The sequence below is a fragment of the Corvus brachyrhynchos genome, unplaced genomic scaffold (genome assembly GCF_000691975.1).
Source record: "Corvus brachyrhynchos isolate BGI_N302 unplaced genomic scaffold, ASM69197v1 scaffold249, whole genome shotgun sequence".
NCBI lineage: Eukaryota > Metazoa > Chordata > Aves > Passeriformes > Corvidae > Corvus > Corvus brachyrhynchos.
The window spans coordinates 1,695,054-1,712,116 of record NW_008240226.1 but is presented as its reverse complement, the minus strand read 5'-3'; the positions used below and the strand labels follow the sequence as shown (position 1 = coordinate 1,712,116).

Below are 17,063 nucleotides of genomic sequence, written 5' to 3'. Positions count from 1 at the left end.
GAAACAAGCTGCATATTTTGGTGTAAGCCCAGGGAAGTGAGTGGAATCAGCTTGAGGGAAGCAAAGAAACTGACACTTCGACTGGGTGTAGAACTTGGAATCCATAATAAAACATATGTTATAGTTTGCAGGGGGTGGAGTGTCTGTGGAAATCAAGATCACTGAAATGAAATACATTGTAGAAAAGCTTTCCATTTTTTGATTTAATACAAATTCTGATTCAATTGTCTAAATTTTGTATAGAACTTCCAAGGGGTTATTAATTTCCTATTTCACCCTGGAAAACCCTGTCTTTATTTCACTTACATTTTATAATTAAGTTGTTCATAAGTAAACTTTCTATATGTGTGAGAAGATAGACATGTACCAAAGCTTCATCCTTTAACTTTGTGCTTGTATCTTTGGATTAAATGTGTGGTCATCATAATTACTACTATTATTTTCCTCTGACAGCAGTTTTAATCTCTGTCAATAAAAAAAAGTATACATTTTTCAGATTTAAAGCATAATATTCAATATTATTTTCATAGATTTGAACAACTCCAGAGTTCTTAGTTTAGGAGTCGTATTATCTGAGATTTACATTTTTTAAAATCTTTTTCCTTATAAGAAAAAAGGTAGTCATTTTGGTGATTTGATTTGGGATTTTTCTTTTGTTGGTTGGTTGGGGTTTTTTGGGGTTTTTTTTTCTTCTTTAACGTCACCTTAGTGTAAAAACATGATGACAGGACTTTATTTTCCTTGTTCCTCATGAAAAAATACTCCTCCCCCCATTCCAAACTAAGGGATTCCTCAGATTAAAGCAGTGGAATTCTTTAGCTAACAAGCAAGCTAATGCTAGTCTATATTCCTTTTCTTGCAGGATAATTAACTCTTCTGAGTCATTATGCTAGTGTCACCACCATAAACTGCCTCTGGCCTGGCAATACTGTGTCGATGGGTGCTAAAACAGTATTATCACTATATGCTTGCCAGGTGCTTTCTTCCTTGTGCATTTGCTGTTGACCGTTTATCAGTTGCAGGATACTTGTGTTCTGACAGATTTTTTTTTATCTGATTAGGGTGGCTTTATTATAAAGCTGTGTTACTGCAATAGATCATGGATTCTTCTTCTAGAGGTCTGGATTCTGCTTGATGTTCTAATTCAGACTACATTTGGAGCTTAGACAGCAACTTTAATCTATGTGTTATGTGTCTTACTGTGTTTGTGTCCCAGCCTTGTGTGTGTACCATATTCCAACACACCCCCTTTCCTTTTGTCATTTGTCTTCAACCATTCTTCATGAAAAGTGTTACCAACAAGAAGCATTTTTCCACGTCAGGCATTTATCAGCAGACATTCAGTAGGAATTTTTATATTCTAGAAGATGTATCTTCCCATATGTGAAGCCTGATGAGATGGCTCACCACCATAAGTCCAGATTCTGAGGGATTGTCAAGAAAAGAGTGATATGGAGTAGGGGGGAAGTGAGACTAAGTTTGATTTTCTAAAACTTTGTGAAACAAACTTTATTTTAAAGTTTAAATCTACACATCTGCATATGCATCGGCATGTTCTGTGCATGACTGAGAAGATAAACTGTGAAACTGCACAGTCTTGGATGGGATGGTGGGAAAGCTCCTATTTCAGCTGAGGAAGTGTTCCAGAGATGACAGGACTTGACACTGTAGACAGCTGAATACTGTTCCAGGTCTTGTCAAAAATCTATACAGGAAAATCTAAAAAGAGCGATGTAAGAAGTGGTTTGTAGCATCTTTGCTTTATAGAGGTTTAAAAGACACGGTGACCCATGGTGGCTGGGTCCATAGCAGATGACTTCTACAGGATATACATGGAGGAGACATAATCACAAATATTGTTAAGTATTTGATACACCAGTGGAAAGGTCTGAATAGTTTCTAGTATCAGTTTATATTGGCTAAAATCTACATTTGTGATCAGTGTTTTGAAAACGGATTTTTCCTTTTCTTGGAACAAACTGAAAAGTCAGTAGGAATAGAAGACAATCTGGTTAATATTTCTGTATTTAATTGTATACACTCCTATTCTGACAGCAAGTTATACTCTGGTAGTATCTTGTAAAGGGTGTATTGCTGTTTGGATTATGATCTAAATCTGAACAAAATGTCTGAGATAAATTGTTGGATGAAAAATAACGTGCTCACTATCATGATCTCCCTGTTGTCCAGACTAGCATACTTACTAGAACATGACAAACATGTTTGTGTCTCCCACCTTGCCATACAGGAGATGATGTGCATTTGGGAACAGACACATCTTTCCCAGAATTCAGGCAGGAAGTGGTAAGGGTGCATACCTGCAAACTCTAATGGGTTGGTGCACTAAGTTGTGCTGCCAAGCCACAAGGTAGCCATGAACCCTCCTCCCCTCACCTTACCCAGTGATGAAGCCAAGTAATCAGTTCCAGATGTAATGAAACCCAGCTGATGCTTACTTCAGTCTCTAGAGCTATTGCATAAATACTGTATCTGAATGTATTTGAGACGGGACAAGAAGAACTTACAGGATCAGTGGACATGAGCAGTAAGGTAGAGAAACAAAAGGGGAAGTAGGACTGGGGAGAAATAAAAGATGAGAATAAGAAGACATGAAATGAAAGGGTGGAGGGAGGGAAAGAAAAAAGCAAAGACTATACTGAATGCATCTGAGATTCTGTGTAGCTGGAAAAGCATCTAGAAGAAAAAGCAAAGATTTATTAACAGTTTTTAAATGGAAGTAAATCATAGGAGCTGCCAAAATACTGATTTTGACTATAACAATCTCTTGTGAGGTTGTGTACACATATAAATGTGTGCTTATTGATTTGCAGATAAACACTGAAGTCATTGGGTGTCAACCTCATGGTTTTCTTTCTATGAAGTGTCATTTTCATATATTCTTTCTTTTTTTACCTGAAGAGAGATGTTTTTGAAGCTATTATTGAAAAGTAATAATTTTGTCTTATGAGAGGAACAGATGGCATGAAATGATAAGTACTTTTTAAGCATTTCCATGGGGAAAAGTATCCTGGTTTAAAGAGTTTTATCCACCTTGATGAAGTCCACTTTAGTTGAGCTATTTAGAAGCCTTGCTCAGGCTGCTCACAGCTGCAAGTACATCCCAATTTTGGAAATCTGTAGCTTAATCCGGCCTCATGATGTTTCTTCCTCACTATTCTGTGAAGTTTTTGTTGCCACTCATTACAGATTCTGGTACATCAGAGGAACATTCAGTGTTCTCTTCAGCCAAATAATCTCTTTGTAGTACTTGTTTCTGTCTATGTCATTCCAAAACTGAAAAGCAAGCTACTAAATTTATAAATAACCCAAACCTCAAATGAATAAATGCAATGTTATAAATAATTTTTTGAAATAAACTCACACTGATACTTAATTGAAGAAACATAAGTAAGAAAACAAGGAAAATAAAGACTTTTTCTTCAATATTTTCTCCCTTACTAACTAAATATAATCATATTTTGAAGACAGTGATATCGGTGCAATCACATATATGCCTGTGATGCAAGATGAAAGGCATACCCATCTTAGGGCTTTAAAATTTAATGAATACATTTACAGTGACTGTAGAAAGCAGTCATATCTTTCTTTACCTTGTCTTATCTGATCAGTTGCTATAATAGTCAGCATTTCCAGAATCTACAATAGAAATTTTTCAAATATATTTTAAAATATGTGTTTTTGGTGTAGGTAATTTCTAATGCCCAGAAATATGTCCCAGAGGAGTTGGTGAAATGCACAGAAGCTGACAGCAAGCACAGAAGTATGAAATTGAAGCTTTTCAGAAACTTGGTGGTATGCATAAGCTGGTGTTAACATGATGTTATCAGCAAAACTAGAGAGGTGTTTTGGAAATGGTGCATTACATTTGGCAAAAATGAACGATGCTCCTTCTCAAGAAGAAACAGGATAGGTCATGTTAATAATGAAATAGAAAATTTCATTCAACCTAAATAACTTCCAAAATTTTTTCAATAACTATCTTTCTTACGTGCCTTTCCCCCCTCTCTTCTGCAATTTTTTCCTCTTTTGTGCACCTTAAAGACCTTTATCACCACTGTTGCAAAGACTCAGCACAGTGGTTTTTGGAAGACTTGAAGTTCAGCTTTGTGCATCTAAAAATACTAACTTTGGAAAATTAAGCACTGAGATGCCATAAAAGAGTGCCGAGACAAAATTTAACATCCCACCAACGTTGCATAAATACCTGATATGCTTTCTGCTCTTATTCTTAAAAATTGACACAGTCCAATTCTGCAACAGTTCTTATTAAAAACACACACGTACAGCGAGAATTATTTTTCTGTTTTAAAAGAAAACATCTAAAACTCAAGTAAAGACAGTATTTTTTAGTGACAATGTCAGTGTAGTTGTGGAGAGTCATCTTATTCTCCATGTTCTGAACAAAGGCACATACTCTCTGTTGAATTTACAATGGATATAAGTTACACATAAGTGTAAAGTGTTGAACACTAAATGATAAAATTTGTTGCAAGTCTGTGAGGTTTTTTTTAAATTCTAATGTATCTCATTTGAAGTACCCATGCTAATACTGCTCTGTGATCCACTAGATTGCTTTATTTTTGCACAGGTCATTTTTAGCATATGCTCTCCTCTTATCTTAAAATAAAAGAAACAAAAAGAACATTTTTCATAGATTTTTAAAAAGTAACTATTGCTGCAAGAACAATTGTGTTTAAGAAAATGTATCAGAAAACGTTGAGATGCTATTGATGCACAGTCATTATTCATATGTGTCCATACAAATGGTCATTGCTGTGGGTGTGATATCACATATAAGGACAGGTATAATTGGAATAGGTAATTTGGCATATTTTCTTAAACAGTAATGTATCATTTTATTTGAGAGAACTTATCATATTTTCTGGGCTGTTGTGGTTTCTGTTATTTTGGAAATATTTTTTATGTACAAATGTTTTAACTATATCTTACTAATCTTAAGTGTAGCCTTTAAAATGGGATCTAAGTCTAAAAATGGGAATAGGTTATCTGAAAAATATTTACATTTACTCTGAGATTCTTTTCTAAACACAATTTATAATTAACTATTGCAGCAACTTCATAGGCTAGAAATATATTGTTGTCTAACTTGGAATATTGAATCTATAAAAGTTGCAAGTTTATATATACACATAAACCTAGGATACCATAGCTGACTACTTTCAGATCAGCAATTCCAGTAACATGCATCAAATCAAATTTTAACCCATCAAAATAACTTTGAAATTTCCCTTAGGATTCACTGAATGGTGCATGAAATCAGTTTCAGAACATACTGAGAGGATATGTTAAGGTTGGGCAGGTAGTTTCAGTCTGCTGAGATGACACTAGAGACAGGAGGGAGAGAGCCTTATTATTTGCCACTTCGTTTACTGTCTCTTCAAGAGACTTAAATGCATAGAAGCATTTCATGAGGAGAAAGAACTAGTCTTTCAGTCAGGATATGCAAATTTTGGATTGTTTTGCTTATGCCTAATAAATCGCCTGTGAGAAACAGGCTGTCGACATTATGGGAGTAGATTACTGATTTCCCTTGCAGCAGAAGACTTTGAAGCTGTATAGATCAGGAGTTACCTTTCTTGGCCTGGGTCTTCCCTTGGGCTGGAAAAGTTTTCAGAACAATTGAATGCAACTTCCCAGGGTTCTCAAAACAACATAGTCTGTAGGGTGAACCCTTTATCTGCACTGTTGTAAATATCCTAAACAAATGTAGTAGTGATACTTTTCAAAACATGCTCAGTATTCCTGTAGTACAGATACAGGAATATAAGGCAAAAACTAATGCATATAGATTTAGTGCACGTTTGTGTGAAACACAGGGTCTTGAGGAGGTGTTTGAGTCAATGGACAAAGGAAGTGAAATTCATTTAATTAAAGTAAGAATTAAATTTAAAACACATGTATAATGAGCTTGGACTTTTTTTTTTAGCTTAATCAGTTTGTGAATTTGAAATAAACAAAAAGTGATAATTGTTGATTTTAATGATAGTTGCCATGAATAATATTTTTTTAAAAATTAAAACATATGTAATATGTGAGCGAAGACATTCAGAGGAAATCCTGTAAAAATCAGTTAAAAATATCAGAGGGGCAAAGTTATTTTCAAGAGGTAATATACAATGATTATTAATTCAAGTGCATTGCAGTTGATTTACTTGTTTCATTCAAAATGTTAAAATACCTTAAATTATGTTCCCTTTATTTACTAAATGAAATAACAGTTAAAGAAGCTTTGAGCACCCATTTCCTGGGTGATTTCCATGTAAAATTAAGAAATATGCCTTAACACAGTAAAACCAACTGTATTGGTCCCAGGTCCAGCCATTCCAATGCTTTCTTTCAACCATGAACTTGAGTTGATGTCTGGAGAAGTGTAAGGATAGTATCATTATAATTTGTCCCAAGTGTTTCTGTAATCTGCACATGTAAGCTTCTGGAATCTACAGTAACCTTTGGAAAAGATTTTTTTCAGATATATCACTTCAAACTGCTGTCCTTCATTTTGAACCTGGCCCCTCAGTTTTTTTGATGGCTTTCTGGTGTTAGAAGAAACAATAAACTATTGTGCTGTCGTGGAAATGCTTTCCCAGCATTTCCATGATATCCATGAATTTATTGGCTTCTGTCAAAGATCTCTGCATCATTAGGGGTTTTTTTAATAAAAATTCATGCCTATCTGGTTTTTTTAATATATATTTAAACTGCTCCGTACCTTGATCACTCTTGTCTTTCCTCTGAGCTTTTACCTACCTTACAGAGGACACAGAGCTGCATATAGTATTCTATAGTCTACAAATCATGGAGCAAAATTATTTCGGGTTTTGCTTGATTTCAGATGCTTTCCAAAGAATTTCTAATCATTGATTTGAATTTTTCTCTACTGGAGGGGACAGAGTTGATAAAACTGCTTATCATCACTCCACTGTTTCTCTCCTGACAAATGTACTTGCAGCCTATTAATCCAAAAGTCCTTCAGCTACTTCTTACAGTCACAGTCTACAGTTGTTCTTGTTACTTCAAAGAACCATTAAATAACATAGACTTTGCTTCAGTGGCAAGCACTTTATAAGTACATACATCTATAAAATTTTCATAAATATAATCATCTATAGTTTATTTAGTAATTTTATTTATTTCAAATTATTTGTAAGAATTTTCTTTAAAGGTATTTGCTTCTTTAGTAATTTTTGGTCCTAAAAACTCAAAGATGAAAGCTGTTTCAGTAATAAAAGAATTTGATGCTAAATTCACTGAAGCAAGAGGTCAGCTGATATATTCTACTTTATCCTTTGTACTGTTAAAACATGAAGCACTCTTAATGTTTCTAGGTATTTGAATAAAATATACTCTATTCTTGTGAGAGGAACAGAAACCTTGGGGTGTTAGCTTCACATTTGTCTTTCAGAAAAGCTTTAAGCTCTCCCATACCTTGGGGTGTTAGCTTCACATTTGTCTTTCAGAGAAGCTTTAAGTTCTCCCATGAAATAAAGGTTTCCTAGGACGACCAATGAATCACTCTCTATTCTTTTCATTGACTAGTACTATAAAAAAATGCAGAAATTACTGTGTTTTCTTTCATGTTTTCTGATAGTTTTCTGATGTAATTGGTTTCTACAGGACTTCCTATAAACAGGAGCTATTACAGTATTATATTTTCAACAAAAAATGTTTTTCAAGTCTCTTGTCAGAAAAGACAAAATAAGTGATAATTATAATGTTAAGAGCTTTCAGATTTTTTGTAACAACAATATTGCCTGAATTTTAATCCAAGCTTGGCAGCTAAAACATTAAGGAATCATACAAAAGTTATTTATGCTTTTTCTTTTTTTTTTTTTTTTTTTTTTTCCCCAGCTTGTTAGTATGTGTGCTTTTAAATGGATTTTGGGAACAGAAAGACTTATTTGCTGGCATAAGATCCTAGCAACAGACACTCATGAACCATGTTCTGTTACTTTTCATACTGAAACATTTTACTAAATATGTGAATAATATGTTTACAACAAGTTCAAAGCAGAATATACAGCAGATAATGACAAAATTAGTCATGCTAATGGTGATGTGTGCTGATTTTAAAATTGCTGTAAAAGAACAGCAAAATGACACTGATGAAAAAGCTTTTGTTGTGTCAATTTAAGGAAAGTGGGAGCAATGCCAGAGGAGTAAAAGGCACATTACCTAGCTGCCTTTCAGCTAATTCAAGCCACCCAGTAATGTTATACATTAAGTACAGAGTTCATGGACAAAAGGCTTTTTGCTTGGTTTTAAAAGTTGTTTTAATCTAAATTAGGTTTGAAATAGGCAAACAAAATAAATACAGCCTTGATGTTGTCTTAATTTTAAAAAGCGGGTATCATTTGGCATAATGTTCATTAGTTTAGACTCAGAAGAGTTTTGTGGCTGCTTTGAATAAATACACAGAACTTATGGAAGCAAATGAGAAGGTTCAAATTGCACATTTGTTAATGGAATTAAATTAACCAAGGCAGTCTCCAGTTGAGTAAGAACTTCCTCCCTTCCTCACTTTAACAAGATAATCAATTATAAAGTGATACACAGACTACAAATACAACATCTCATACTTTTTAGCTTTTAAAACCTTTTATTCAGAGTGATATTGTGGTTTTTCTTTACTCATCCTTAAGAGGCAGTAAGGAACTTACTTAGCCTCACTAAATTTCATGTACTTCAGTGCTTCTCTTCTCTTCCAAATCAGTAGCCTGATTTGGTATTCTAAGACCACAAATGAATTTTATGATTGTGTACAGTCCCCTACAGGCTATTTTGTGCCATCAAAGGAGTTGGAGATTGGATTTTTTTCATGTATAGGAAAAGAACTGAAATAGCCCTGCTTTTACTATTTATTCTTTAACTTCTTCAGAAAGCTCAAATCCAAGTATAACAACTCTCCTCCTAAATGTGCTAAATTTAGAGCATCAAACTGTTCCACATTATGCACATCAACCCAATGTAGTTAGGATTAAGAAAACAGAATTGTTGGTCAAAGCACTGTACAGCTGTCACTATCTTTTTTTTTCCTAGCAGAGCCCTACCTGCTTTAAAAGTACAATGATATAATTTTATCTGTTGACTTGGAAGAATATTGATAAAGCTTAACTCATACTAAGAATGGCAACCTAAGATGTATGACTCTTGAAAAAAACATGCTAAAATAGGGTTCCATTATTTGTTTATCTGTATTGCTGTTGTAATAGTTTTGCAACATGTCAACTTTGAAAACTCCTTTTTCCTGCCTTTCTCAATTTACTTACTACATTTTGGTCAAACTGAGAAAATTCAAGTGCTTACATTCTAATCTAATTGGTCATCATTTGCAGTATTTCTTGGTTCAGTTGGAGTGATGTCATGTTGCATTGGATTTCAGTAAGTTCTGAAGATATTTTGAAAGATATCAGAAAGATATTTATATTAGAAAGTACTTAGAAAATTGTAATAGAAGAACTATTGGTAATTTGATCTAATTTTACCTGAAGGACAAGCAAAAGTAGGTCTATAGAATAGATTCTAGATAACTAAAGAGAAGCAATGAAAAAAAAAGTGCTTTCATAATTTTCAGTAAAGCACTTGGGATGTTTACACATTAGAATCTGTTTAGTCAACTAAAATCCTGGAAGTTAGTAGTGATAAAATGAACAAGGACCTGGATGAAAGGGAGATGATATGGGTTCAGTGAAACAGGAAAATACCACTTTGAGAAGGAGTTATTGAAGCTCTCCAAAGACCACCTGGGAAGCAAACTTATTTAAAGATTGGAATTGGATAACCTTAAAGCCTGGCACAGTAAAAGTGATATGAAAATTAATGTTACAAAGTACAAGTTCTTATACTTGGTTAATGGTAAGAAATTATACTTTAGTATAATTACTGAGAAGTAATCTACTGGAAAGAGCAGAGTAGAAGAAGATTGTGTGACTTGTCATTTACAGGGCAACTCTGAGAAACCAGATGAGATCTGCGTGAAAATGGCAATTGCATTCTACAGACATTTTGACCAAAGTCTTTCAGAAAAAGATATGGATTAGTTGATATATTCCACTTAATTAATCCTAAATATTGTGTACAGTTTTCTTTCACGTGTTTTCAAGAGGGATAAATTCAAGCTGGATCAAATACAGTAGTAACTTCAGTAACAAAAACAAGTTGGGAAGAGCCAGAAGAACTTGGCTCAAAACCATAAAGCAGGATGAAGGGTAGGGAAGTTTGCAGAATGGCTTCAGCAGATGGGGACTTTATCAAACCCTTTCAACCATCTAACACACATTCCTCAACCAGTGCAGGAATATCTTACATTTAAATGATTCGTTTTGATTTGGTTTACTTGTTTGGGGTTTATTGGTTGGTTGGTTGGTTGGTTTTGGTTTTGCTTTGTTGTTTAAAATCTTTGATATTTTTGAACCTCTTCAGTAAGAGTTCCTTTTTCCTGGTCAATGTTAAAGTTCTAAAATGTCTTCCCAATAGTTAATATTTACTCTGCTTTCACTCCTTTTGTCCTATTTTATAATAGCTTTATTTTATTTCCAACCAGATATTTTTACATTGTCTGTTGTCTTCATCTCTTAACTATGCTTCTAGCTTTTATTTAAACATTTGGGTTGTTATGGTTTAGATTTTTTTTTTTTTTGTTTGCATTTCTCTCCTTTATCTGAAAGCGTGTATCCAGTAACTTTTATAATTAAGAACCAGGGATGCGTGTCAGATTGATAGTGCATCTGGAGGAGTTACAAACAAACTCATTAATATGGTACACCATAGTAGAGGATCCACGCTTCTAAAAATAGCAAGCTGTAAAAGGTAGTGTCTACTGGCTACTTAAAATATTACTGCTCTGTAACCAACAATACCCACATTTGCTTTTTTGCTTGGTGATGGTGTCAGTAAACAGAATTAATTTCACTTCCAAATTTTCTAAACCTTTACTCTGCTTTTTCATTTAATGTTAAATGAACAAAACGTGTGTGACTAAACTTCAAACAATTATTATTGATCTACAAATGCAACATGGAGGGAAAGCTAGGAGTCGTCCTGGTCAGGAATATCTCTTAATGATGTGACATCAGTATCTGTCTAAAAATTATTTGCTCTCAGAACCAGGTTTATTTCTTTCAAGGAGAAAATAAGAGATGCTAAATGCATCATTTAATTCCTAGCCAGTATTTCCGAAAGAATGTCATAGTGCCTGAACTGTGACACCAGTTCTGCTTTCTGCACCTGACAGCTTTTTGTACACACCACACCCTTCCACCCCCAGCAGTGTTTGCCTCTTTCACTGTGGTTGCAGACAGTTAATGGACAGGAATTTTCAGGGAGTTACCTGCCAAAGATTCTGCACCAGGTACTGCCCTGTAAGCTTAGTGCTTTTTGGGTTGGGTGGTAACGTTTTTTCCCCCAATAAGAAGAAAATATATGCTATAGTTTTCTCTCAAGAAAATAAGCTATAATGTAATTACATACCTTTTTTCCTATTAAATAATAACATAAATATATATAGTTTTATAATATATGACGGTTTTTGCATAAATATTCAGTATTTTGCAGGAAAGCAGCGATTCTAGCATTTATTACAATAAGTTTTTTTTCATAACTGCTAAGATATGTGTAACATCACTGAGTTGACTAGTTCCAGGTAGTACAACTGTTTCTTCATATTTTAAAATTCTGCATTTGGCCCTTTTGTTACAATATAGTCATGAGATAAAAATTGCAAATGGCATATCAAAAATAATTCAGAATTTTTTCAGAAATTCTTTGGGAGTTTCTCTGGCAAAACTAGTATTATCATCCTATATTATTATTATTGTTGTTGTTATTAACATTATCTTAATTATTTTTTATGATAAGGTTATCATTACTATTCAAAGCAAGGCAGTTTGAAAAAAAAACATTTGAACTCTTGGTGTCAACAAAATGATAGTCTCTCATTTTGGTTTCAGAATATTTTGCTCATTTAGGAAATATAAAGTTTTATATTTGATAGAGGCTCTATTTTCTAGTGTCATCCTCTAATTAAAAGTTATAAACATCTGTAAGAGTGACTGCCCTTGTTTATGTAAGCATCCATAGTAATACTGAAGTTAAGTGAAAAAAGACTATGAAATCTTGTAGAATTTAAATTGCCTGTGTCAGTTTACCATGTGAAGGTTAGCAGTTTTCATAGACAGCCCTACACCAGCTGATTTCATGATCCCTCCTTCATGCCTTTCCTAAATTGAATAGTGACTTTGAAAAATACAGGAAATATAAATTTATAAATGAAATATCAGAATATTTATCTCACTTTTGAGATCTTCTCTTGAGTAAAGAAGCAAAATATGCGTACTATTTGTTGGCTACCAGAAGTTTTGAATCATTCAGTAGCAGTTACATCTCAGTAAGTCTGCAAGGTAGTGTCACTGAAGAACCATCTCCTGTAGCATGGAACATGAAGTGCTTCTGAGAGTGCAGTAGATTTTTAAAAGTGCAGTAAACAGCAGAAGGGTCATTAGTACATTTCCTTCATATAAGGCATTGTGTCAGGTATTGAATCTAGTTAAAAAAGGTTGGTCTCATTTGGGCCCATCTGGTGGGCACTATCACTTACATTTTGAGTCATAGAGTGCACTTTTTCTGAAAGAGGAAAGAATCAGGGGACCTCTCTTTAGAACTAAGTGTAAAATTATTATTCTTAATCATATTTTTAAAGGATTTAATTTAATTATTGAAAAGCTATGCTTACTTTCCTGAGGATGCTAACATGCTTTTCTAATGCTGGGAAGGGTGGAAGGAGGAGGGGGGGAAGTGTTAATTACAAAGTATTGCTTTTATGAGGCTAAAAGGAACCTATAGAAGATCTTAACTTTGTTACAGATTCCTTCTTTCCTATAATGAAAGAGTTAATGTGTCTCTTATTTGACAGTATTTTCATAATTAAAGGAGAATAGACACAGGATGCCTTTTGTACTTTACTTGAAGAATGAAAGATAAAAAACGTGGAGATTTTTCATGCTTTAGCAGCTGAGTGGAAAAATTGTTATTTGGATGATCTTCAGTTCCTATATAGTTCTTTTGTCTAATATGACAAAATCCTTACAAGTATAGAATTTTAATAGGTTATATTTAGTTAGGCCCACCCCAGGTAAAAAGCTAACTCTCAGCTGATCAGTCTGTAACTTGAAGCAATTACACAAGAGGGAAGAGTATGCAATGTTGTCAGTTTGATGTGTATCACTCTTTTCTATGCAAGTGTCCAAATGAGTTCTGGACATAGAAGTGAATTAGCCTTCTGTTAATACTGGAGCTTTTTAATACATATATGAACAGAGAAAGATTCAAGGTCTGGACTCCTATCACATATGTCTAAATTTTGTAAGATTTTTTTAAAGATTGACTAATGATGAACAGTTAGTTAGCCTGAAAAAAAATAGAATAAAAGTTCTGACTTGTCCACTGCACCTACCTTAACTGTCAGATAACTTCCGGTGTCTGATTTTGGATACACAGTCAGGTGTGCCTCTGGAATTCACTTTCGTGTTAAATGCTGCTTCTTACAGGCTGATGCTTGTCAGTCAATTTAATTGAAATGTCACACTGACCTTTATATGTGATACTCTGAACTTACTGGGGTTTTTGGAAGTTTTTTTTACTTTTATTCCAGCTAAAATGCTTGAATTACCAGTATACAAAAAGTTCATGCTGATTAGGTTCATGAAACTGCCTGCTAATTGATCTTACAAACAATATGTTTTTTGCAGATGTAATTCAGCTGAGTCTGCCTGAAGATCAAAAAATAAGCACCACTGCAGCAACAGTGGGACAGAGTGCTGTCTTAAGTTGTGCCATCCAGGGAACCCTGAGACCTCCCATCATCTGGAAGAGGAACAATGTCATTCTGAACAGCTTGGATTTGGAAGATATCAGTGTAAGTAACAGAAAGTTCTTTTTAACAGCTTTTTATCAAAACCTCTCATAAATAATAGAAAAGTGATGCATAACAAGCAACATACTTCTGCTGTTTCAAAGAAAAGAAATGGAAATGATATGCAGCAAACTCCATCTGTTTTTATTTGCTGTGTATTTGAACCCCTGTTAAATATAGAGAAAATATGTTTCACAGACCAATCATTTAAAAAATAAATATAGCAAAAGAAGCACATGAGGACTAGATTGCAGCCCAAAATAGACTCAGCATTAGACATTCAGGATTGCACAGTCTTCAAATATTTAGAAGAAAAGAGAAATCTGGGACATGAATATTTTCATGTACAAACATCATAATAATAATCTTCTTTTATAATAGTTCAATAGAAATATATATTTTTCCAAAATAAGTATTTCATAATAAAATCATTTGTTTTGCCCATTCCTCCAAATATTCAGCAGTTATCTGGTACCTCTCGAAGAATGAAACACAGAATATTGGTATAATTTATAAATATTTTTGTCAGGAAGGCAAGTTTTTGCCACCTAACAGTGCTATGACCTAAAAATACAGAGGAAAATAGAAAAAGATAATTAGAATTACATCTTCTGGCATAACTAAAAATAGGCTTTCGTTTGTATTTTGTATGCTTCTGGGTATGCTTTCTTTGTTTTGGCCATTTTATGTTAGCAAAGTTCTAAATGTGGACGAATTGTTACATCGGGAGTTGTGTTGTGTGTCTAGCCCAAGTGAGTCTGAAATCACCTGCACTGTTGTGTGTGTGGAATATTGCCACAATCAAATACCTAGTTTGTCTATTTTTATTTCTTTTTTTTATGAATGTTTTATTTTTAAGGTGGAAATTGTTGCCACACATAATCTCTCTTTGATTTCTGGTTTTGTTAGTTCTGTTAGTAAACTGAGCTTCCTCACAGTGGTGCTTTGTAAGATAAAGGACAGTTTCAAAGCTTGAAAGCTCATCTTGCTTGAGTGGTGGCTTTAAGTCTCTTGAGAGGCTTAGGATAAACCCAACATCATCTGAAAAGTTCTCTGTTCAATAACAATTGCTTTTGTTAGTTTGATATTAATCATATGACTGACACTGAAAAGTGTCTTGCCCATGTTCACAAGATCCTGTCTGCAATATTTGTTACCTTTCTGTAAATATTCATGATGTTCCAAACCATTATTTGGAGTTCTTACTAATCAATTCTAAGTGTAATAGCTGGCATGAGCCCTAGATAGAAACAGGAAGATGCATCTGTACGTGCAGAAATAAAAGGGAAATGATGAATGGAAATGATGAAGCTAACAGCTCAGCTTCAGACTGAAGGGTTCAGTTGGCTTTTTTTGCAGACATAAAAGAGCAAGTGTTTTCTAAGCTTGATACATACGTTTTGGGTATAAAAAAAGCCAAACAAAAACCAAAACAACAAAAACCAAGCAGAGAAAGTTCTTGTGCTTGGTGCAGGTGCCCAGGAATTGGCAGCAGGGGCCACAGGTGTGGCTCTCAGGGAAAAGGACAGGGGGTGTCCCGTGCTGTATGCAGCCAGTCCCAAGGGACCATCGGCAGGGCAGCTACTCAGACACACTCGTGGCATCTCTGAAAGAAAATTCAAAAAAGGGCATAAAAGCCCAGGGAGAGAGAGAGAGAAATTAGAGAACAAAAAAGCAAGAAGCAGCAGAGGTAAGTCTAAGGCTGGAGAAGCAGAAGGTACTCCTTGGTGAAGCAGTTATCCAAAACATCCACATTGGGGCAGGTTTATCTTGAAGGACTTGACCAATTGCCTGACCAGTCTGGTGACCTTCTATGATGACAGTTGTTGACAAGGAAAGATCAACAGATATTACCTATCCAGACTTCTGCAGGGCCTTCAGTTTGGTACCATGCAACATCCTTCTCTCCAAATTGGAAATGAATGGATGGATGGATGGATGGATGGATGGATGGATGGATGGATGGATGGAGCCAGAGGTTATGGTCAACAACTCTGTGTTATTGTGTCTAAGTGGAGGCCAGTGAACAAGAGGTGCCTCTCAGGGATCTGTCTTGGGAGTGGTGCTCTTCAACATCTCTATCAGTGACACAGACAGTGTGATCGTGTGCACCTTCAGCAAGTTTGCACGTGACATACAGCTGAGTGGTGCATTTGACACATCAGAAAGATGGGATGCCATCCAGGGGGACCTGGACAAATCTGATAAGTGGACCCAGAGGAACCTCATGAGGTTCAATGAGTCCAAGTGCAAGGTGCTGCACCTGGGTCAGGGCAATCCCAGATACAAGTACGGACTGGGAGAAGTCATTGAGAGCAGATAAGAAAGACTCTCATGGGTGAGAGCTGGACATGAACCAACAGTGTGTGCTTGCAGTCTAGAAGGGCAACTGCATCCTGGGCTGCATCAAAAGAGGAGTGGCCAGCAGGTCGAGGGAGGCAATTCTCTAAATTTCTAAATTTCCCAAGATCAAGGCTGTTCTTGCCCACCATGGTACTTACTAAGCAATGTCCCAGTGTTTGTCTGAACCCATGAGCTTTCTCATTCACGTTTCTCTTATTTTCTGCCCCTGTCCTACTGTGGGGAGTGGAGAAGGAGTGAGTGAGAGAGCAGCTGGATGGGAGCATGGCTGTTAGCCAGAGCACATTTCCGAAATACTTACCACAGCTAGAAGAGAGTTGAGTGTTGAATTTTGAAAACTTGTGAGATGCCCACTTTGAAGTGAGATCACAGTGGTGATCAGACATTCAAAGAAATGTTGAAATCGCTAGAATTGGCCAGATTAATTTATATTTAATAGGAGAGGAGGAATGTGTGATAGTGTATTGGGTTAACAACCCACAAACATTAAAAAAAAGGTCTGCAAAATGTTACCTGAATGCTAGGGTTATGTTGGTGCCTTCGTTTTGTGTACAGGTACAGTAAGACTTTTTAAAGGAGTAAAAGCTTCCAGTGACAGGAGTGCATAATTCTGAGGATGACCATATTCATCATTTGTATGTTAGCTTAAGAAAATTGTAAACAATCAGGAATGTTTGGAATTCTTTTTAAGCAAAAATTATATTACAGTTTAGTCCCTTAATATTAACAGTTTAATTGCGATTCAGATACAGAA

The 17,063-nt window shown here is 35.0% G+C and overlaps 1 protein-coding gene across 2 annotated transcripts in view; it reads left to right on the top strand.

The window, feature by feature from the left end:
* FSTL5 (follistatin like 5) overlaps nt 1-17,063 on the top strand; it is a 276,394-nt gene that overhangs the window by 171,714 nt on the left and 87,617 nt on the right. For both annotated transcript variants that reach the window (XM_008641923.2, XM_017745135.1), the window contains exon 7: nt 13,785-13,951. In XM_008641923.2, the coding sequence (XP_008640145.1) occupies nt 13,785-13,951 (167 nt within the window). The remainder of the gene's footprint in view (nt 1-13,784; nt 13,952-17,063) is intronic.